Raw genomic sequence first — 22,955 nt, forward strand, 5'->3', positions numbered from 1 at the left:
CTCCACCTCCTCATTCTCCTCCTCATTCTCCTCCTCAATCACAGGCTCAATCCTGAGGTCATGTGACTACCTGCCTTTTCTTGCATTTGGCTGTCAGTGTCATGCATGGAGCACTCAAGCCTACTGGCACAGTGGACTAATTGGCCAGGGACTGAAGCTGTTGCCTTTGTAGCTCTAGCTTCGACTTGCTTTTCAGACTGATTGTAATGAAGGTGTTAGTAATGATCCTTCTAACAGTGGTTTTGAATAAAACTGTGAACAAGTCGATACTTTGAATTTTTTTTAAATCATGTCTGTTGATCTTAAAAGAAATTATACAAATCACACATGCATACTTCTAATTTATAGTTTTCAACACTTCTCATTATCTGCTTTTCTCCATCCTTTTAGAGGCATCATGTCTCTGTTCAAAGCTCGTGACTGGTGGTCCACAGCTCTTGGTGAAGGGGAAGAATTTGACCAGGGATGTTTATGTGTCGGAGATGTGGACAACAGTGGCACAGGACATGGTAAAGATGTAGTGAATAGCTAATCTTAACCCCTTAATGCCTGCTGTCACAAAATTTCTACAAACCACAACTGGTCTTTTTAAGTTTTATTTATTTTAATCTAATTAATTTAAAAATATATATTTTATTTACTATTATTTATGCATTTCATTTTATTTAACTTGAAATGTAACCACAACTGTGTTGTTAAAAATTTGCAGACAAGATTATGGTGGGTAGCTACATGGGGATGCTGCGGATCTTCTCCCCACATACCATTAAGACAAGTGAAGGAGGTCCAGCAGATGCTCAGCTCCTAGAAGTCCAGCTCCAAAATGCCATCATCCAGGTTGAAGTGGGGAAGTTCGTCTCGTAAGTAAATCCTGTAAAGTTGAGACAAGGTCCTGGTAGAATGTGCGCCTTATGTACAAAGGCTTATTCCCTTCCTTTTCTTGCACAACTCTGTAAGAATATTTTTATGCATTGAGAAACACCAAGATGCTCTTTCAATAATCTTGATTATAGATTAAATTGCTGTTAAACAAGCAGAAAGCAGTGGAAGTCCAATATGACTTTATATGTATAGTAGAACAGGCATCATCCCATTGGTATGGGAAGGACACACAGCTTAATTTAGCTGTTATCAAGAGCAAAAGCAATTTTTAAAAATATTTATTCATTCATTTTCTGAACCGCTTAGTCCGATTAAGGGTTGCGTTGGAGCTGGAGCTTATCCCATCAATCTTTGGTCGAGAGGCTGGGTACACCTTGGAGGGGTCGCCAGTTCATCGCAGGGCCAACACAAAGAGACAACCATTCATGCTCACACTCACTCCTAGAGACAAATTTAGATTCACTTAACATGCACATCCTTGGATGTAGAGAGGAAGCCTGAGTACCCTGAAAATTTTTAAACTTTTGCACATCCTTGCCTCATCTATAAGTCCCTTCATGGCCAAGCCCCTCCTCCCCTGGAGGAATTTATTAGATGTAACCTTAGGACCAGTCTGCCTACAACCAGTGACCTTGCTGTAAGGCCACAGTGCTAACCAGTACACCACCGTGCAGCCCAAAAAAAAGTATAAATATCTACATAAAAATAAAAACAGAGATTATGGTATTAAAAAAAGTGCGAAGTATCCATGTATGTTGTTATAACCCAACTAACGAACCACAGAGTACATTATTTATATTTATTTCCTGTGGGGTGCTGCCCTTTACCCTCAACCTTGACGGTTATGTCTTACATTGCCTTACTGTGGTTGTACTGGAACCTCCTGGAAAGCAAGGTTTCTGGGAAAAGCTGTGGTTTATCTAAAAGGCATCCCACGTCATTGCACCAGGAACACAATCCAACTAAATCAGCCTGTTTGGAAGATGTTGTGTTTAGCTGCCTGTGGTTTTTTGGCACAACATTCTTCACAGTTTGGTGGGCATTTTGGACACCGGCCCCGACAGTAAAGCATGTTGTAGAGGTTGAGTAGGTGGTGAAAAGTTAGTGTGGTTTTCCAAGGAAGAAAGAAAAGTTATAGGATCCAGTTTCATGTCTTGTTGTTCTTGGGTAGAAAGAAGAAAAAAAAAAAATGCAGTGGTGAAAATTTAGTAAGGTGGCAAATTGTTTTCATTTAAAAAAAAAAATGGACAGAGCCAATCATAGTGGTTTTGTGGTGGAGTAAATAAGTAACAAATCTCCCATCTACATCACTGGAACATCATCTACCACTCAACCTTAACCAACATTTAAAACAAAATGGACCAGCTGTTATAGTAATTACTTTACTCTGAAGTTTGGGTTAAAATAAGACTGGATTCCACCCTGCAGCCGAGAACATGGATTCAACCACAGTGGCAGGAAGCATCTGCCCGGCTGGAATGCCTGAAGAGAAAACTTGTCCAGCTGCAGGCCAGCAGCAGATTTGTTGTTTGCTTCACAAGATAGTTGTTCCTGTTCAGACTTTTTGGCAGATTAGTGAACAATTTTATCCAACCACCAATTCATTGGGATTCTGGCATCCACATATGTTTTCTTTTCTTTATATTGTATTTGTATATTGTATTCCTAATAATGATGGCTATAATGACTGAAAAAAATAATCTTTTGCTTTTTTAACAGGTGTTCAGATCTTCTTCACTTGGCTGTTCTTCACCCCAGGAAGTTGTCAGTCTATTCTGTTTCAAGTAAGAATCATGTGCAACAAAATGAGCAAATGAATACTTTCTGGTGTTTTCATAATTTAATTTCAGTAGGGATGGTCATTTTGAGAAGCTTTGTGAACTTGTATTATGTTTTTTTCTGACCTAAGGCACTGCAGGGAATGTGGATCATGGAGATCAGTACCAGCTGAAGTTGGTTTATGAACACAACCTGCAAAGAACAGCTTGCAACATGACATATGGGACCTTTGGAGGAGTAACAGGTATAGTGTTTGTTAAAACAGACATGCTGCAGAAATGCAGAGTGAGTGTGTGTTAATCTATTTGGTTTAGACTGCATGTTTTCTTTTAAAGTTTTTGTTAACTGACATTAACTAAACAACCACAACCACTGTGGGCCTTTGAGCAAGGCCCTTAACCTCCAACAACTCCTCTCCAGAGCACTGAAACATGGCAGCCCACTGATGTCTAGTGCATTTAGATAGGTCAAATGCAGAGCCAATTTTCCCTAGTCGGATTAGTAAAATATCTTTTGATTCTTCTTCTTTCTCTTCTAATTCTTCTTCTTTTGATTTTTGATTTTCTTCTTCTGGTTCTGCTTCTTCTAATCATTTTCCTTCTTTTACCTTTTCTCATTCTTCTTTTTCTTATTATTTTCAGTTAATTTGACTTTTTTCCGATTAAAAAAAAATTCATATGGCCTAAATACATTAGCTATCATTGTGTTTGCATGAAGATTGTGTTTTATAATTTCACTCACATTTGTCTTTTTGTTTTACACAAACTAAGTGAAATCCTGAAATCACCCATAGAATTTGTTCCATTTATCCCAAAGAGCAAATAATGCTCTCCAAAAACCAAAAACAACGACAATAAAAATCATGGTTCTTTGATGTTTTTTTACTAGTCATTATTTTGTGGGTGTCAGTTTTCCTACATTTAGCTCTATGAGGGTCAATTTGAATGTAAAATTATAGGAGGGAGAAAACTTCTGCAGTGTGCCTTGTCATCAGATTTTGCACAGTTTGTAACTTAACTGAATTTTAAGAGTTAAGCCTAGAAATGGTCTTCGGCTCAGTTGTATTGGGTTAAGGGTGATGGGGTGCATTATACCAATGAGGGCCCTCAGTAATAGATATAAGAGGAGTAGGTATGTTTATATCATTAAACATCTGCTCATGTCTCTTAGCTGAAGTAGCAATTAGCAGTACTGGACAAATGGCTCCATCTATAAAGTTCTATTAGAGCAGCAAAGGAAAGAAAGAGGAAGGGTCATGTAGCGCTCTCTCTTTAGTCATCTTGACTCTTGGAAAAACCAAGTAGGGGAAAGCCCTTGAGTAGTCGGCGTCCAAGAAAAACACACACAAAGACACATAGACGTGCACAGAGATACATGGGGAACCCCCTTTAAAATAGAGAAAACGGCCTTTCCAAATAAAGACTGTATTGTCAAGGTGTGTGTGTGTAAAGAGGGCACTTGCCAAAATGTGGCCTGGCATGATTAACCTGTCATTCACTCCATGTTTAGAGAGTCTCTTTGTGGGTGTGTGTGTGGGTAAGTGTGTGTGATTGATAGAAAGAACTGGCTGGACTCATTAAAACCAATACCTCAGCCTGTACCAAAGCACGTGCATAGTACATCCCACAAACCAATGAATATGATTTTTATTTCCACATGTTTTTTTGGGTGGATCCACACAGAGGAGCAGGAGATGTTGAATAATCTCTTATTCACAGTCACGCTCTTATAAAAATCTGCATACCTATCCAGGTTTTCTTTCAGGTTACTGGACCTTTACCCAGAGTTGTTTGCCCTTTCTTAAATTCTTAACTTTAGTCTTAATTCTTCAGGTTTTAGTTTTTTTTTTTTTTAAAACCCCAACACCAAATCTTAATGATCAGAAAACATTTTTTAAATCGGAAGACAAGAACAGGTCAGCCGCCTTTCAAATTTTGGAAAAAAAAAAATATCCCTACAATAATTTCTGTACAAATACACCAAATTGATCCCTTTGATAATGTCTTGGTACATGTAGACTAATAATCCAGGATGATCTACTGTCCTTCCTTATGATAGAAACCAGCCTTTCTTCTGCTGCTGATCACTGTCTCTCCACTAGGTGGTATTACAGGCTCTGAAATGGGGCTTATTTCGGTCACCTGTAGGTCTTGTATGAATGATAATTTTGTATCTTTGAGGGGAAAATCCCTTTTCCAACCTCTCTGCTCGGAGTTCATAGTTAAACTGCAGAGTATGGTGCCTCAGAGTGTTGAACTGCACAAAGTTTAGTGTATTGCTACAATGCAGAATCACAACACTTTTAGATGTGCATGTGCTTCACGTGAAATTACTTCGCCATTATGCCTTTTTTTAATTGATAGAATGAGAAATATGTTGGAAATATTACTGTCAACCAATGCATTCATTTGAGAGCTAATTTTTACTTTCTCCTGATCTCCTTTACTTGACATGAACCCTTTATCATCAGTGACTGTGGAAAAGTCTTTTTTATGTGTAATTAGACCTGCACCAAACATCATGTCCAGCATGATCTCCTTGTCCAATGCAGATTGGTGATTCAGCAACGGATAGCATTTAATTTCTGTCTCTCTTAAATATATTTTTTGTGCATTTTCTATTTTCAAGGCATAATACTTTCAAGTTTCTTGTCCTGACACTTGTCCATCTTACATTATTGACCTAAATAAAAAAAGATCTACCAAAATGTCATGGTATAAGTATGTGTCTTTTACCAACATATTAGTGGCTGAACAACATAATGTTCAAGTCAGCAGGCGACTGAAAGTTTCATTTTCCTTTATTCCTTTATTTAACTTAGTTTTTATGCAAAAACGGAATTAGGAAAGGCACAATTTACCATTATGGTTTGCTATTTATTAGATTACAGTGGAAACTGAGAGAAAACCAGACAAGAGAAAGAGGAATGCATACCCAGCTGTAATCAAACCCAAGATGTTGTGATGACATGCGGTTACTGGTGTGAAACCACTTGGCCTCCAGGTTAGCCCTGTGTTTAATTAACATGCCTTAAAAGAGATTTTTTATTTGTCGGCTGCTTGTGTTTCATCATATGCCTTATTTTCCCTGCTCTCTATAATTTTGATCTTGCCTGTTTACTGTTGCAGCGGTTCAGTTTCAAAACCCAAATTGCAGTAATAAAAAATTCCTGCCTCGTTCCAAACTGCAGATATGTTGTGTTCAAGTGTTTGTTAAGGTCAGAGGAGCTGTTTGATTTGAGCAAGTAGCTCACTGTTTGAGCTTTCCCTACTGTTTTACATAGTTTTCTAGAGAATGAGCTGGTGCACAAAAATACAAACATACACACTGATGAACAAACACAGACCTGAAGGTGTTTTCTTTTCTTGTTTATATCAAAAAGAGGGAAATGGACAGATCAGCTGAGTGTTTGGAAGTGGAAGGTGTAACAGCATGTCCAAAGTCTGTGTGAATATGACAACTCTCCACAGAGAGTGTGTGTGTGTGAGAGAGAGAGAGAGTGTTTTTACAAGTCGTTTCTGCTCCTACACGTGTGTGTGTGTGTGTGTGTGTGTGTATGTATGTATGTGTGTGTGTGTGTGTGTGTGTGTGTGTGTGGTGGTCTATAATAGCAGCAATTTAGCAGTGCTGTAGGCGCAGTAACAGCAGCTCTGTACTAATACTGCTCTAATAGCTGAGCTGCCTCTGGGTTTGGGTCACATTCAGGCCACACACACTCACACCCAGATTATGGACTGGTCTTTGCAAGCTTAGACCAGACACATGTACATACACACATAGTCATAAGGAAACATGTGCACAGACATTTGTGCTTAAAAATAAAAAAGGTATTGAAAGTGTGTTTCTCACACACACTCTCACGTTCTGCCCGCTGCGCTGTGTAGCCAGCCTCTGTGCTGTGTTGGCTGCTCTGTGTGCTTGTTCAACATGTCTTCCTAATGACACTAATACCGGCCTGTTTCCTCCACTGTGTCTGAGCTGTGGCGCTCTCATACTGGGCTTTTTGACCACTTATACTGGGGTTTGTGAAGTTACCTTTCTGCACTTTATAGGTTCGTCTTCAGCCAGATATAGAGACAGAATCCTGAAGTTATTAGTTTTTATTTTGGCAAAAATGGTTAGAGGAAGGGTTGGGTTGTGTGCTTGTATGAGTAACACTTTGTCAGGCAGTGTGTGTGTGTGTGTGTGTGTGGTTGTTTTGATCTTTTCACTGTTTCTTGGGGTTGTCACTGATCACAAATCACATGTAAGTCACTTTGGATTAAACATCTTCCAAATGACTGTAGAGCAGAATAGAATAGGGTGAAAAATAACCACCAAACACCAGGTCAATTGGCCAAGTGTCTGTCTTAGTAGAACATTCAGTCTTCTGATATATATCAATATTTAGAATTATCGTTTATAAAATAATGATTGGTTGTAGTTTCTTTGGATTCCTTTTCCAGGTAAGATCTTGTGAATGATGTTTTAGCATATTTTAAAGAGTCCTGCAGAAACAATAACAAAAGCTTAAAAACTCTTAAGACTGCTAACAAAGATGATTGGCTTGTAAAATTATTTCTTTTTTTCTAAAATTAATATTTTCAAGCTATAATTTTTTAAATAATATTGTAGGTATGTATTCATGTTACGTTGCCTGATTTGTTGTTCTATGTGAAAGGTTTGACTGGTATTTGCAGATGAAAGTCCCATTTACTTTGTAAAATATTTAAATATTTTAGTGTGAAATTTCCAAACCTCACATTCAAAGATTTCCAGATATAAAAAAAAAAAAGACATTTGATCAAGCCAATGTTCCAACCCTCCATTATCCATCTATAAGAAGATGGTTCATACGTTTAGTTCAAAATTGTAATAATGACTCATGTGCATCTTTAATATTTGCTATTGACTCGTTATCAAACATTATGTTTAGCACTCTTGTATTTATGAGATGCGTGTTTGCAGTGTGCAAGACCTTGTCCTTGCACGTGTCAACAGCGACGCTGCATAACTGCTCATCACCTACACTCACAGATACACATTTATGCACAAGAAGCGCGTTACGGTGTACAGCTTTTCAGTCTAAATCCCTGGTTAATAGTGTGTGTGTGTGTGTGTATGTGTGTATGTTGCACTGTAGGTGGCTGTCTTCCTGACCTCTAGTTGATGGCAGTGTGAGTTTTAATAGCGCATTGAGGCCTAATTATAGTTCTCTGGTCACAAAGCTCCACCGCTTTATAGCCATGTGTGTAGCGGTGTGTTTTGTGTTTCAGGGCTAAGTATTTCCTAAATGAGACCTTTCTTAATAAACACACACTCATGTGCACATTTATACTTAGATTTATGTATGTGTGTGAGTGTGTGGAGGTGTTAATGGAGATATCATATTCAGCAGGAAGGAGAGACACACCTCACAGTACAACGCGACATCATGGCTGAAATAAAACGGAAGCCATGAAAACCACCTGGAGTTGTGTTTTTTTTTTAACAATATAGCAGCTGGCATGAACAAAATAGGTATTTAATATGTATTTTAGCTGTTTACCAATTTATTTATTTTACCTATGTCTACTCTTGTTTTGCATGCAAACACTGTCTTAAAAAAACTAGCATGTTGTTAAAGCTGCACAATAAATCCTTCAGCATTTGTTTGCTGAACGTTTCAGCATAACCCGGTAACATGTTGGTAATCTGGTTTAACTAAGTAAAGCTAATCATTATCATTGAAGCTGATTATCAGGTCGGTATTAAATGTAACCCAGTATTTTCGAACTCTTGTTTGCCATGACGTGAAGGATCTCAGGCACGGATCTGAGAAGACATTTCTTACATTTAGCATCGAAGCAGCAATGTGAAATCTCAATGTGTGTTGCCTAGAAGAGACTGAATCACCAGTAAACAAAGCCAGAATGGAAGGATGAGGAAAAAAGAAAGAGAAGATCAATAATCCAAACGATTCTTGTAAACACTGCACCTTTCTCTATTCTGCAAGCACCTTCTGAGGGATATATAACAGCTTTATTCTTTCCAGTGCAACCTACATGTTTCCATGCTCTCTGGAATATTTAAAGAATCTAAACCTCCTCCAGATGCTGATGATGGCCGATGAAGGAAAGGTTGAGGTCAAACCAAACCCACTTCTACAAACCTGTCCAGTTGCAGCATGAAATCGATGTACTCATGGAGTTTGGAATCTAACCAGATTTATAGCAACCTGATGCAGTTTGATATTTCTTTTTATGACTGATTATTCAGACAGGCCAGTTACAGTAAAGTGTCCGATAACATCTTTACACAGAAACAATGATATTTACTACAGGGGTCCACCTGTACCTGTGTGGGCTTTCCTTGTCTTATTTTTATAGAAGCATTTACTCAAACAGGAAAAGCTAAATGGCGCAATGGAGCCCTAAACATTTTTATCTTGATAAAATAATGGCGTTAACTATCTCTTCATCAGGTCACCATTCCCTGTGCATCCAGTCTATGGATGGGATGCTGATGTTTTTCGAGCAGGACAGCTACTCCTTTGGCCGGTTCCTCCCTGGTTTTCTCCTGCCAGGCCCGCTGGCCTACAACCCCAGAACTGACAGCTTCCTTACTGTGTCCTCCGCTCGCCAGTTGGAGAGCTACAAGTAGGTTTATTTACAAGCTGTTTTAACCTGTTTATGTAGGATTCAGTTTATCAAACAAGTATTCATAAAATCATAAATGCAAGAAAAAAGAAAATGACAAATGTATCTATAGCCCTTTTTAAGAAAAGTTTTTAAAAATTACAATTTGACATTTCTACATGTATAAAACTCAATTCTTTACTAATATTAGGTTTATCACCTTGGCTATTATGTAAGTATTGTCCTTTTATTGTCATCCTTAAATGATCGGTCTTTATTTTTTTATTTTTTAAATCATGTTGCTGTTTTGATCACTGCAGCAAAACTTGGACACCTGAATTGCTCCTGGTGTGTTTCATTTTTATTTCAGTGACTGTCTACATTTTATCAAATCACAGAGAAAAAGTAGTTCATGCTTTAATAACATGCACGCCTGTCACGCCTGGACTACTGTCACTCTCTATTCTGGCCTCGCCCAATCTTCTGTCCACATACTGTAGCTCGTTCAAAATGCAGCAGCGCGATTTCTTACTGGGAAAAGACGTCAGGGACACATCTCTCCTGTACTGTCCTCCCTTCATTGGCTTCCTGTTGCTTTTAAAATTCAATTTAAACTTTTGTTGTTTGTTTTTAAATCTCTGCACAACTTGGCACTTTCTTACTTGAGTGAATTGCTTATTTTGGACAACCAAGGCAGATCTCTGAGATCAGTTGATCAGCTCCTCTTGCATTGTCCCAGGTCCAGATTAAAGACACGAGGAGACAGAGCCTTTTCTGTGGCAGGCCCAAAACTCTGGAACAATCTCCATTTGCACATACGAGCTGCGACTTCTGTTGACAGTTTTAAGTCTTTGCTGAAAACATATTTCTTTGCACATGCTTTTAACTTAGGCTAACAGAGACTCTTTATTAACTATTAACTCCAAATTGTTTATTGATTTTTAAATTCGTAGTTACAATAGTGAATTACTGTACTGTTTTCTGTGCGTGTTCTTTTATATTGTTCAGCACTTTGGGAGCAGTGTTACTGTTTGGAAATGTGCTATATAAATAAAGTTGACCTTGACCTTAAAGGTTCGTCTTCAGCCAAACCAGGATCACCGTTGCTGAAAATGAACAAGCAGTGAAACAGCAGATAAATTCGCCGTGCAGTTGTTTGGGGAGCAAATAATCCAAATCTGGTTTCAACTAAAAGGCTTTTTGATGAGCAGTGTGATTGAGATGAAAGGGTTGAAGATAAACAGTTCTCAGTTATCAAGCATATGTATTTATAAAAGTGACTGCATTGGATATATGTTGCATGGCAGCTTGTGGGTTCTAAGCATGTTCATGCAAAAGGTTTCTCTAATTCTCAGATCTTCCAGATGAGTGTGTTTAATATTTATCACCACACTCTTACAGATGACAAGGTCAGGATGTCACAGCCATATATCTGATATCCAGACTCAAACAGTTGTTTCCTGTTCAGTTTATTTAGCTTGTTGGACCCTCTTCTGCACTGATGAATAACCGTTTCATTTGATTTGGTGTCAGCTTTCAGGTTTTAGGTGCTGTCTATTCATAGCGCACAAAAATCTTCTACACACAATGTGTCTTTTAATAATGTGTTTGTGTAAAAAAATGTGTGTGTGCGTGTGCAATATGCAGAGAGTAATTTGGTTTGCAGAGAGATTCCCTTTCATATAAATGACAACTAGTGGAACCTCAGTGTCCTAAACTGTTTAGACATCACCTATATGTCCTTATACATACACACAAACACACACACACACACACACACACACACACACACACACACACACACACACACACACACACACACACACACACACACACACACACACACACACACAAACTCACTTTGTCTCTAGACACATCAATGTCAAAATGTGTTTGTCATCTTCTCTTCTCCCACTTCTTATTTATGTGGAACATGTGGGTGAATTATTAGATTTCTTCCATATTTTATTCAGTTTTGGTTTTACGCACAGAGATTTGACCGTCACTTTGGTTAACATCTAACTGAACACAGTCTCAGAGACGGCTATAAGCACATGTGCATGCATACTTGTGATTCATGAATGCTAACTCATGTCTCATCATTAGTGAACTAAGTTAAAAGTGAAACTGCAAAATGAAAACACAGTGGAAGAATTGTTATTTTACAATGTAGTTTAAGCATAATTTAAGCATAATGGATCTTAATTCATTCACTAGTGTGGTAGTCGGTTGTTGATCCATGTAGTCTTGCTTTAAAAGGTTAAAACCTCTGACACATTTAATATATTTTTCAGTCAATTTTTATTCCCAGGAAATGGTCACATATGATGAAAAGGTTTCTTTACTGGCAGTCATCCATAAAGCTCATTAGTGTGCTCAGCGGTTCTCATAGAGGCTCATTGAGTGCTGCTACTGTATGGATGAGTTAAAAGCTATAAATCACATTTTCTAGGACAAAAATCAAGCTTGAAAGCAATTTGTTTACTATTTTATATAGATTGTTATGAAGAATTAGCATCATGTTCTGGTAATTTGTGGTTGTCAGCTTAATAAAAGGCTACTTTTTATTTTTCAATTTGTGGTTGTCAGCTTAATAAAAGACAATTTTTTCAGTTTTTGTGTCATATGTAATTTGTGAATTGAAAATAAAAACAAAAACAGAGAGATGAATTTGGTATAATAATGACATATAATAATAATATTGACATTGACCTGAATGTGAATACATAAAGCTTGAAACATGTTTTTATTCTTTTTTTTTTTTTTTTTTTTTTGGGCTTGGTAGAGAATATGAACTTGACCAGTCAGTGGAGATGGATCTTGTGGAAAAACCAGCTCAGCTTCTGAGCAAACATCTTATGTGACGTGCACATTTAAATGCAGGATTCCAAGTCCACCATTTTATTTACATGATTGGAGGATGATTTTGTCTGAAATAAGATGAATACAAACAAAACAAATACAGATATATATGAAGTGAAATATCTACTTCAGGGTTGTGCAACTCTGTTCCTTGAGGACTGCAGCCATGCAAGTGTCCAGAGTTTTCCTGCTGCAACACACCTGACACACATCAGACTTAATTAGCAGATCAGTGCAGAGCTCGACATTACTTTCTGCCAATTAGCTATTGATTTGAGTAAGGTGTGTTGCAGCAGGGAAAGTCCTAACACTTGTGCCCTTGAGCACTGGAGTTGCGCATCCCTGATCTACATTAACAAATGGAAATTAAAGTAAGATAACCTGCTTCATTAAAGCTGGGGTAGGTAATGTTGGGGAGCCAGCAAGATGTGAAAGTAGCACACTGTCTTGGCTCCTCCCCCTCTGGTTTTGCTCCTTGTGTGATTCAAGGCTTTTTTCTTACCTCCGCCAAGGAGGTTATGTTTTTACTGGTGTTTATCTGTTTGTGTTCAAGATCATTCAAAAAGTTATGGACAGATTTGAAATAAATTTTTGGAAGTTGTTGGAAATGTAAGAAGAAAGAACGGATTTCATTTTGGTGGTGATCCGGATTGCCGTTTGGATCCAGGAATTTTTTTAAATGCCGTGGCGGAGGTTTGTGCTCTCCGAATGAGCCACACAATGAGTTTGCAGCTTTTTCCACCAACAGTTTTCTCTTTCTCGGCTGTTTAGTGGGAGAAGACAAATAAACCGTGAAGAAGGTGACGAAATATAAGAAATGAACAACTTCAGTTCGGCCCAAATATTTTGATTGGTCCGAGTTTTTACAGATTTACAGTAAACTGAGGGGTCTAACTCCATTTCTTATTGTTCATGATTTAAAAATGTATCGACGACTCTTAGAATGAGGAACCACTTCATCCAGAGTAGAAAATGTCTGAGCAAGATTACCTACCCCAGCTTTAATGCATCCACTTTGCTGGGTTTGGTATGGTCATCAGGGAAGTAAATGCTGACTAGGTCTCTAAATACACATATATTTCAAACACCACTAAACATTAAATAAAGGTAAATTGTAGTTAAAGAGTCCATTTCTCAACTCCCAGTGGTTCATTTGTGCTTGTTTTGGAGAAAATAGGACTGAGCTGGTCTGAAGGTTGGGTTATATAACTTCCTGGTAGTTCCAGTTGGTCAACAGGTAATGGTGGATGTGGTGATGTCAGGTAAGGTGGTAGAAGACAGCTTGTGATTTAACATCTTATGATGACTATTTGGTCTCAAACTAAAAAGGTAGTAAAGTGGTGGGTAATAAGTCAAAGGAAATGTTGAAGCATCACCAAAATGGTTAAAGACGGGCCTCTATGAAACACAAACATGTGCCAAAGTTAGTAGCAAATAGCACACTATTTACAATTTTCTCAACCCTGCATTTCTTTATGTAAAATCTTATATTGATTACATATCTTATCAACAGAACTTGTTCAGTGATTATTGAAGTTCTAGTTCCAGAGTCTAGTGGCTCCTGACAAGAATTGCCTTCTGCACTGCATATAAATACTATAAGCATCACACAAAATGAGCAAACTAAGTGGCTAAATGTGTTTTTACTATAAAGTTAGGTTTGTGGATTGATGTCAGGTTTCGTCCGGTTTGGAGCTGGATGTTCTGTGCATCCAGGTGTTTGTAAAGAAAGATAGATTCCTGCCAAGCTGCTTCGCCTGCCAGCCTCTTACTGGAAAATGCTAATACAGCCAAGGCCAAAGTCAACTGACCTCCGATCAGTCTGACCACTACATTCTTTGCCAGCTGCCAACAAATTTCGAAGGAAAAGCAGGTGTTGACTGATGCGACAGACACTGTATACACTGCTATATATAAATATGCGTACATGATGTGTTATATGATATCTTCTCAGACTTTACAGAATGAGTTTCCTTTCAGAAAAGGGAAAAAAGTTCAGATTATTGATATTTTGAGCTCTTGGTTTAGTCTGTAATTTAAACTTTAGTCTGGCAGGGCAATATTTGAAGGCAATGCTTAATGAAAAAAAAAGCTTTCCTGCATGGTGTGAAGGGTCATTGAAGACAAACATTGTGATGTCTCATCTGGCCACCGAACTGCCCAAAATAGAAAGTTTGCATGTTTTTTATTTTTAACTATTGCTGTAAAATAAAAACACCTTAAAAACAGATTTGATACATTTTTATTAAGGTCAGTTCTGAAAATGAAGGTAGATATTAGTGTTATTCTTAACATGAGATAAATTCTATCTACATCAATAATTAATGCATGTGTGGAAATGCTTAGTATGTGTTGACAAGAGCACCTCAGCAAACAGCTTTCAACATCTGGAACAGTGGGAAAAAATAGTGCTCTGATGTTGCTTTAACAGGAATACAAGAGTGACCCATGCACAGTTTGTGTAAAGAGCTGTTTGTGTCTTTGATTCTCAGGTATGAGACTCTGGCCGTGGCTACAGATGCAGAGAGTCGACAGGATTCTGACATGCCCCTTAAAACTGGGGGCAAGAGGCTGACGGTGAGCCCTAAACACACACTGAGGTGCACATGGGTGTCTATAGATTGGCATGTTTTTATCAAATGCAAACAGACGGATTAAAATTTCTGGTATACTTTTTGTACAAAATTTTTACAAATTTCTCTACAAGAACAGTAAATGTCTTTATGCAGTCAAAAGTGTTTGTGTCTTTGTGGTCATTGGGCTTTGAAAGAAAGGAGGATCAGAGAGACTTCAGAGCATTTTCTGAAGGGCATTCAGACTTTCATAGTTTACATGCCTCTCTGGATTATGCTGATCGTTTCAAAACTAGAGACATTTTGTTGAGTGTTTTAACTTTGTGTTTGTGTGCTCTTCCAGCCTGACTGGACATTTGTCCTGGGAGAGCAGGCCCTGGACCTGGTGGTGCCCTCTTTCTCCCACTCCTCTTCCTCTATCCTCGTGCTGGGCGAGAGAAATATCTTCTGTTTCCGAGACAATGGACAGATCCGCTTCATGAAGAAGCTGGAATTCAACCCAAGCTGTTTCCTGCCCTACGCCTCAGGTGACCTTTCCTATAAAGGATCATTTCACTCTCACTCTTTGTGCATCCTCTATTTAACAACTGTTTTAATCTTTAGAGCTGCTTTTTTTTTTATTTAAGGGCTTAATAGTTATCCACTGAGAAGCAAATATAGATCTAATGTTAAATAACTTTTATAAGGTAGCTCTCAGTTGGGTCAAGAGCAAGCGGCAACCTCCAGTGGTTAAAAGTGTAGCCTTTGCAGAAGTGCATAAAACTGCAGTTCTCCCCTCTTCCGCTAGGGGCTCCAAAACAGAGCGAATCCCCATAGACTCTCATGTTAAAAAGACCAGCTTCACAGCAGAAATAAACATGTTTACAGCCTGGTAAAAAAATCCATTTTCTGTTTAATAGGTCAGGTTTACCTTCATGACAACTGTGGGGGGAGTTAATTTTTTCTAACTCACCTGTTTAAAAGTAATTTAATCTCAAAATTCAGCATATTCAGGGGTGTGTTCTTTTGATTGACAAGTATCTGATCTCCCACTTCAAGTGAGAAGAACGTAAAACAACCGCGGTTTTTAGCTGCTTAACAACGTGACTTAGTATTAGCCCACTTACCTCTGTTAGCTAATTAGCTCCTGTTACCTCCGAGTTAGCTCAGTTAGCTCTCAGCTACAGGCAGCTTGGAGTTTGCTCGATTTTAATCATTCACCCCCACACTCACAACCCCACGCTCAGCCTTACCTCTTTGCTCATATTTGTATTTTCCGGGTGAGACAACACTCAAGACCCTGCCAAGATGGCGATGGTAGGAACCGCCTACTGAGCTTCAGTTCAGCTCTTCAGAAACCTATGGGTGACATCATGGAGGCTCCGTCCATCTCTTTTTATACAGTCTATGGTCAGGAGTGTGAGATAAATAAGTAAAAGACACCAAATGAACACAGATAAATGAAAAGTGATAGAACACAAAATGTTAACCATGCAACAGGGTGCCAAACTACCAAATTTGAACCTAAATTGGATTATTTATCATTATTACTGAGAGTCAATGTCAATGCTCATTGTGTGGCTCACAGCATCTTAAACAAATCTGTTGCTCATGAAGAACTTGATCATGCAATGTTAAGAGGTTTCACTTTAAACCATTATGAATCTCTTTAAATGAGCATCGGAGTGATGCTCAGGATAAATTTGCAAAATTCAGCCTTCATCAGTGCATCTACCACAAATGACCATTTAAAACCACAGAAGAAAATGCTTTAAAATAAATCCTGTTTTTTTGCAGTGACACATTACCACTGTGTTGGCTCTTCAAGAAGCTTTGATGGCAGAACATGGTGGAATTAATGAAGTAGCTCTGCCACATGAATTAAAACAAACACTAAAACCAAGCAGGCCTCTTAACACTGTAGTTCATAAACATACAATACAAGATGTATGTTGCATAGCATATGTGTAAATAAACATGTGGTATGGAAAAGAACATTGTAATGTCATGAAATATAAACGTATGTTCAAGACTGGTGCTTTCATATGTTTTTAAAGAAACATGAGGATTACATGCTCTTTTTTGGGGTTAGGTTAACTTTTATATCACAATTACTTCACAGAAACAAGCACTGTTATGCTGTCATGCATGTCTGTTTTTTAAATACAGTTTATCTTCATGTTGATCTGTTAATTTAGTTGGTAAACAGTTTATGATGTACACATCCTGCACTTATTTCAACTTTCTAGGTAGAAAGTGGGTGGAAATCAAATACTCACTTTAGCTCTTTGTCTTTACTAAAGGCAGTGAAATATTTCACGCTTCAGCAAATAAACTTAACACTTTTTATACCAGTCTGTCTGAGATGTTTCTTGCTAAGAGTATTTTTAAAGTGGGAATTTAAATGTCTCAAAACAAGAAAAATTGTAAGAGTAGTGGGGTGTTTCCAGATGGCTAATAATCCTCCAAACTGCATTTATCATAAAATTAAGAAGTAAATAATGAGCCCAGACAAAAATGAATTTGTGCAAATTTTCACTTCTAACTTGTTAATAAATGAAAAGCAGCTTTCCAGGATACATTTGAAATGTAAAGCTAACCCAGATAACGTCCAGTGATGTCTGTCTGTCTGATGCCTGCTGGTAAAATTATGTTTAATGGGTTCCAGTGATGAGCATCTTGTTCCTCTGATGGAGAAAACAAGTACAATATCCTACTAATTTTTCCACTGACAGGGTTGTACATTCAAAGCCACAATCATTGGCTACTGTTTCCAAAACTTTTCATACCAAATGTAACAAATAAGAGCTTTTCATTTATTTTCATAAAATTGGCTCAATGGTTTTATGCTAGAATTGTTTAGTCTTTTTCCCTTCTTTTTTGAAGCATGTATTTCTGATTAATCTTACAAATTGGGCTGGTTTTTACAGCACACAACTACACTCTAGGTGTACCTACCTTTGATAAAATTTTTCTTGAACATATTATAATATTTTGTAAAATGTCAGAAATGTTGTATGAAAGAAGAAAACTGACTTATTTTTCAGTCTTTGTTGTTGACTTCAGTCTGATTCTTATCACCATGAGCCATAAATGATCCACATTAAGCTGGACCTCCAGAATGGTGCTGAAATGAAGTCGAATCAAAGGTCTTTGTGTAGCTTGTGGAGCATTAAACAACGTTTTTATGAGCGTCCTTTGCAGCAACTGAAGTGTTTCGGTCTGCTTCAGTTTACACAACAGCACTCTGTGAAGCCATTTATTTGAGAAAAATCCTTTTGATTTAAAATCAACACAAGAGACTGGAAGAGAACAGTTAAAATAATGTAAATTAAGGGGAAAAAAAGACCAACAAGGGAGGATTTGTGGAGATGGCAAGACTAGCCCTTCGTATTGTTTTGCAGACATTTTTTTCTTTTCTTTTAGAATTCTTAAATTGCTTTGGGAAGTTGTCAGTAAATCTAAAATATGATGTACCAGTATAAAAAAACAAAGCTTGTTTTTGGGCATGAGAGCCAATAGAATCAAAATTGCACAAAATTCTTCCTTGTGGCTTTCAGATGACTCCCAGGAGCAAACTGCAGCTGCACTTCTAACTCACAACAATTATGCGATGCCCCACTTGTGTTTATTGTTAACAGGCTGATATTTAGTGACAGTGGACCTTTTTGAGCTGCCACCCAACCTTCAGTGTCAGCTCTTTTATCGGGCCAGGCTGTGTGATGGATTTCTTAAACTTGTGAGTGTCGTGCTGAGGAGTGCAGACAACACTGATCCGTTGCAGGTTTCTTAATACTTTCTTTCTGGCCTTCAGCCTCACAGCTGCCTCAGCTGAATGAATGCCCCATCTGCACAGTTCCCTTCCCATTTTTTTTTGTCAGTCTATTCATTTCTTTGTAACTTTTTTGGCTTTATTTCCTGTTGAAAAGTTTGCTGTGAAAATTCAGCACCTTCGTGTAGCCTTAATAAAATGCCAAAGGTAGGTAAAAAGGTAGTTCTGATTTCTACCTTTAAAAACATGATTAAACAGGTGACACTTTAATTCAGATAAAGGCATAATTAACTGCTTATATTTAAAAGCAGAAAAAGGATGACTCCAAATTGAATTGTTTAGAGACGATTTTGAGGTGATGTGTTTGAAGGTCCTTACCACTACCATCAAAATCTGGTTTTGTAGAAACAGATGAAGTAGAGAAGAACGTGCAGTGATATAAATAACTCAAGAAATTAAAGTTTTGCTTATGATCATTTAAAAAATGAATAAAAACTTTACTCTCCCTGGCTCCAACAGAACATTTCTGATTATGATATGTGCATGTGAACCACTTCTTCCCTCAAGGATTGTAAATGATAGGAGAGGTGTAAGGGAGGGATGAGGTAAAGGAGGAATGCAGAGCTGCAACAGGCAGTCTGTTAACAATATAGACAGGATGAAAAGTCATGCTGCAAGGTGGGAAAAGAAACATCAAAACACAGGGGAAACAAAAGAAAAGAGGAGTTGCAAGGATAGTGGATGGAAAGGAATGAGGATGAGGAAGAAAGACGAGAATGAAGGGGTGGAATGGAGGAAAGATGCTAAGCTTGAAATCGAGAGAAGAACATAGATTAAACCTTTTTGTAGTGAGGTTATAATTATAAGGCCGATGCTGAGATATAAGGTGTGTATTTGCTTTGATGTGGGACCAACACACACTCTGTCATTTTGACCCCTGCACTGTACCACCCTGCTGACCACTGTTACTATATTATAACTTGTGTATTCAATCGTGTGTGAGTGAGGCGTGTTTGTTTTGCGTGTGGCCTCAGATCTCTCTAGGTGGTAACTGCAGCATCGGTGGGTCGACTGGACATTTTTGTGTGTGTGTGAGAAACATAAGTAGTATTTATATTTTATGTTTCTAGCCTTGGGTCACAAGAGAAAGTGTATAACTTCAGTTATATCCACAGTATACCTTAAAGAGCACAGCCAGTTTTAAAAATGAAACATCTAGATGACAAATTCTTCATACAAACCAGATGTGAAATGTAAAGAGATGAATTTTCTTTACTAGAGAGTGCAAGTTGCACTCATTTTAAAGGGCAGTGCCACCCACCACAGGAATTCCTTATTTCTGTGCATGGTTGTTAGATTTGTGAATATGGAGCACTGTTTTCTATAACTAAAAATGAGAGACAAAAACCTCACATTTGGGCTGCTATTAAACCGAGGCTGGCTTTCTAACCACAAGACACAAACCTGAATAAATACAGCAAAGTGATATTGCTGGAAAAATGACATAAAATATGCATTTAATTGAGTCAGAACTTGTAGTACTTTGAAAATCTGTTTTAAAATGCTGCTTTATTCTCTGTAATATGAGCCAATTTCAGCCGTTATAGTCTGGTATCGTTCAGTTTGAGTCCCTTTACATGACAACATTGGAGCATTTCAGTTTGTCTTTTAACCTTTTTTTTGTTTTACTTTTGTTTTGTTTTAGTGACAGATGGCGCCACAAACCTGCTGCTTGGTAACCATACCAACATGCTGTTGATTTACCAGGATGTGACTCTGAAATGGGCAGCCCAGCTCTCCTTTGTGCCTGTGGCTGTTCGAGTCGCCAACTTCCCGTGAGTACAACCTCCAACAAAATGAGGGCTGAAAATGATGTGTGTGTGTGTGTGTGTGCACAAAATATAAATGAATGAATTAAATAAAAAATAGGTTAATTCATGAAAATGTGATCACATTTTTTTTTTTATTTGACACCTAAAAGACTTTGATGCCACATATATACAAATTGCGGCAGGTATGTTTCTTTGTTTATCACCTTGTGAAATCCAGTCTTAGACATTTGACAGGAAATTATCCTGCAATGTCTTCCAGCTGGCCAATCAGGACACAGCGAGGAGGGGCCATCTAAAACCAATCCATTGCCCTTTTTTCCTCCCAAACAACTACAATCAAACTGCAATTTGATACAATTTCAACGCAAAACACAAACACAGTTGAGAAACGATGCGGTCTGTGAACCCATGTGCATGCATGTGTGGTTTAGATGCAGCAGATAGTGTATGTCTGGGTAGCTGTTTGGTTTAGTTTGAGGCTGTTGTTTTTAAGCATTCGATAGTCATCAGAGTTTGCAGTGTGTGGGAGAGGAAAACACATATGCACCAGTCCACACAAAACAAACACATTGTCGTACCAGTGGTTTGCTCTAGGTATCTAATTTACAGCAATGCTCCAGGAGTTCTGTGTTTTCAATCAATCAATCTAAACTTTATTTATAGAGCACTTTCACATACCATAACGTCACCAAAGTGCTTTGCTGGTAGAAAAAAAAAAACCAAACAAACAAAAAAAAAAACATTATTAGCATAAAACAGTTAAATAGACAATATAAGACAAAAAAAGGCCTAGTGGTCATGTTCTCTGGAGTTAACAGCCGGTGTAAAAAGATGAGTTTTTAAAAGAGACTTAAAATCACTTCCTAGGAGACCTCACAGTTTTCTGTTTTTTGGAAGTGGTGTTGAATTTTTTTTATTTAATTCTGACAACCTTGGATTGCATAATCAGATCCATTTTGGTTTTCTCAACTGTCCTCAGAAGCAACTTTTTGCTAAATACGTATAAAAGTACAGTGAAAAAATAGTTTAAATCATGTGACTTGAAAACAAAAACAAGATTTTGTGAAGCATTACTATCAAATTACATGGTTTTAATAACTTAAACTTGCTTCCACGACCTCATGTGCTTGCAGCATACTTGAGTTAGAGTTCTATAAACTTAAATCCGTTGAGCCACTTGACTGTAAAAGCTCATTTCGAGACTGAGTTTTTATAAATGTATATTTTTAAGCCAACTTGCTAAAGTTCACAACCAAACAAAGGATACAAGCATCACTCTGTACTTCTATGTTTTTTGATTAAATGATTGAATGTGTGCCATATCCCTTATTTCTTTGTTTTTGCATGATCAGTTGTCTTTGTCCTACAAGTGGTGGGAGCTGATTCAGGGAGTGTGTTTGAGTCAATGTGAGAACCGCTGAATTTTGTGAATGTCTATGTTTTAGTCATATAAACGTATGCGTAGCAGTTTGTCATGTCTCTGAATGTGCATGTGTGTGCGTGAGTGTGTTTCCGCTGCAGTTAAAGTGAAAGTTTTATGCCTCCTCAGATACCCGTCCTGTGCAGGTGTGGAGCAGACTCCTGCTCTCGACCTGAACCCCATCATGTGTGTGTGTGTGTCTGTGTGTGGATGTATGCATTACTGCCTTGTTGAAGTGGAACAGAAATCACGCACACGCAAACACACATCTGCAACTTGTTACCACACAGTTAAAATATTATTGCATCCCTCAGCATTTCTTCATGCTTTTCTTCTTATCATCTATTTCCATATGAAAAGACACCCAAACCCACTTCACTCTCTCTGTTCCTTGAGGAATAATTCTGACCTGCAGTGTAAATTTAAAGTACAGTGTTCCTGATGGAGAGCAAATGTTATCAAGTTAACCCTCTTCTCTCCTTTCCTCAGGGACCTGAAGGGAGTTGTGGTTAGTCTGAGCTCAGATGGTCATCTCCTGTGTTCATACATGGGTACAGACCCCTCCTTCTTCTCAACTCCAAAAGTAGATGCCAGGGAGGCTGACTATGAGCAGGTGGATACTGAGATGAAAAAGCTACAAAGATTCATCAGAGAGGCCACCAGGACTCAAGGTATTATTTCACTACAAGACTAAAAGCCTGATTGGAACAAGAGGTACTTTATAAAATCCAGTCGGATGTAGGTGGATGAATTTTCCAAACCTGAATAAATGTAAGTGTTGCCAGTTAACGGAGCAGCTTGGTCAGATTATTAATATCTATTGATTGCTTTTGACAAATGTTAAGTCACAAATCGGTTCGAATATAATTTCCAAGCCATGACATGTCCATCCCAAGTTGCAGGTTGAAGACGTGTTTAAGGTTACTTTGGTAGATGAGTATAGTAGTTCTAATGCATTTTCCTCTATTGACTGATTGATTTACTGTTTTGAGTCTAAACAAGTTAGAAACACTTTCAGAATCTTTCCTAGAAAAAGTGACTTGTTTTGTTTTAATGATTTATTTTAGTGAAATAAAGGAGGAACAAAGTTTTTTTTTAGGGTTTCTAAAAAGCATAAATATGATTTCAGACATCTTGCCTAAAAGTGACACTGTGGAGGATCTGTCTGTCACGGCTACTGTGTCCTCTAGCATGGACAAACCATCGGTAAGTAAACAGAACAAACATTTGTGTGTTTTTTATTTACACATTAAAAAAAAA

The 22,955-nt window shown here is 37.9% G+C and overlaps 1 protein-coding gene across 1 annotated transcript in view; it reads left to right on the forward strand.

The window, feature by feature from the left end:
• Positions 1 to 397: 397 nt before the first annotated feature.
• Positions 398 to 22,955, forward strand: part of bbs9 (Bardet-Biedl syndrome 9) — a gene marked incomplete at both ends in the record, with an annotated part of 164,947 nt that continues 142,389 nt past the window's right edge. The window contains 10 exons of the mRNA XM_079240990.1: positions 398 to 509; positions 710 to 860; positions 2,602 to 2,666; positions 2,792 to 2,905; positions 9,104 to 9,278; positions 14,612 to 14,696; positions 15,036 to 15,219; positions 20,149 to 20,278; positions 22,185 to 22,366; positions 22,825 to 22,901. Coding sequence (XP_079097116.1) covers positions 398 to 509; positions 710 to 860; positions 2,602 to 2,666; positions 2,792 to 2,905; positions 9,104 to 9,278; positions 14,612 to 14,696; positions 15,036 to 15,219; positions 20,149 to 20,278; positions 22,185 to 22,366; positions 22,825 to 22,901 — 1,275 coding nt within the window. The remainder of the gene's footprint in view (positions 510 to 709; positions 861 to 2,601; positions 2,667 to 2,791; positions 2,906 to 9,103; positions 9,279 to 14,611; positions 14,697 to 15,035; positions 15,220 to 20,148; positions 20,279 to 22,184; positions 22,367 to 22,824; positions 22,902 to 22,955) is intronic.

Source organism: Telmatherina bonti, assembly GCF_933228915.1.
Source record: "Telmatherina bonti genome assembly, chromosome: 5".
Lineage (NCBI taxonomy): Eukaryota > Metazoa > Chordata > Actinopteri > Atheriniformes > Telmatherinidae > Telmatherina > Telmatherina bonti.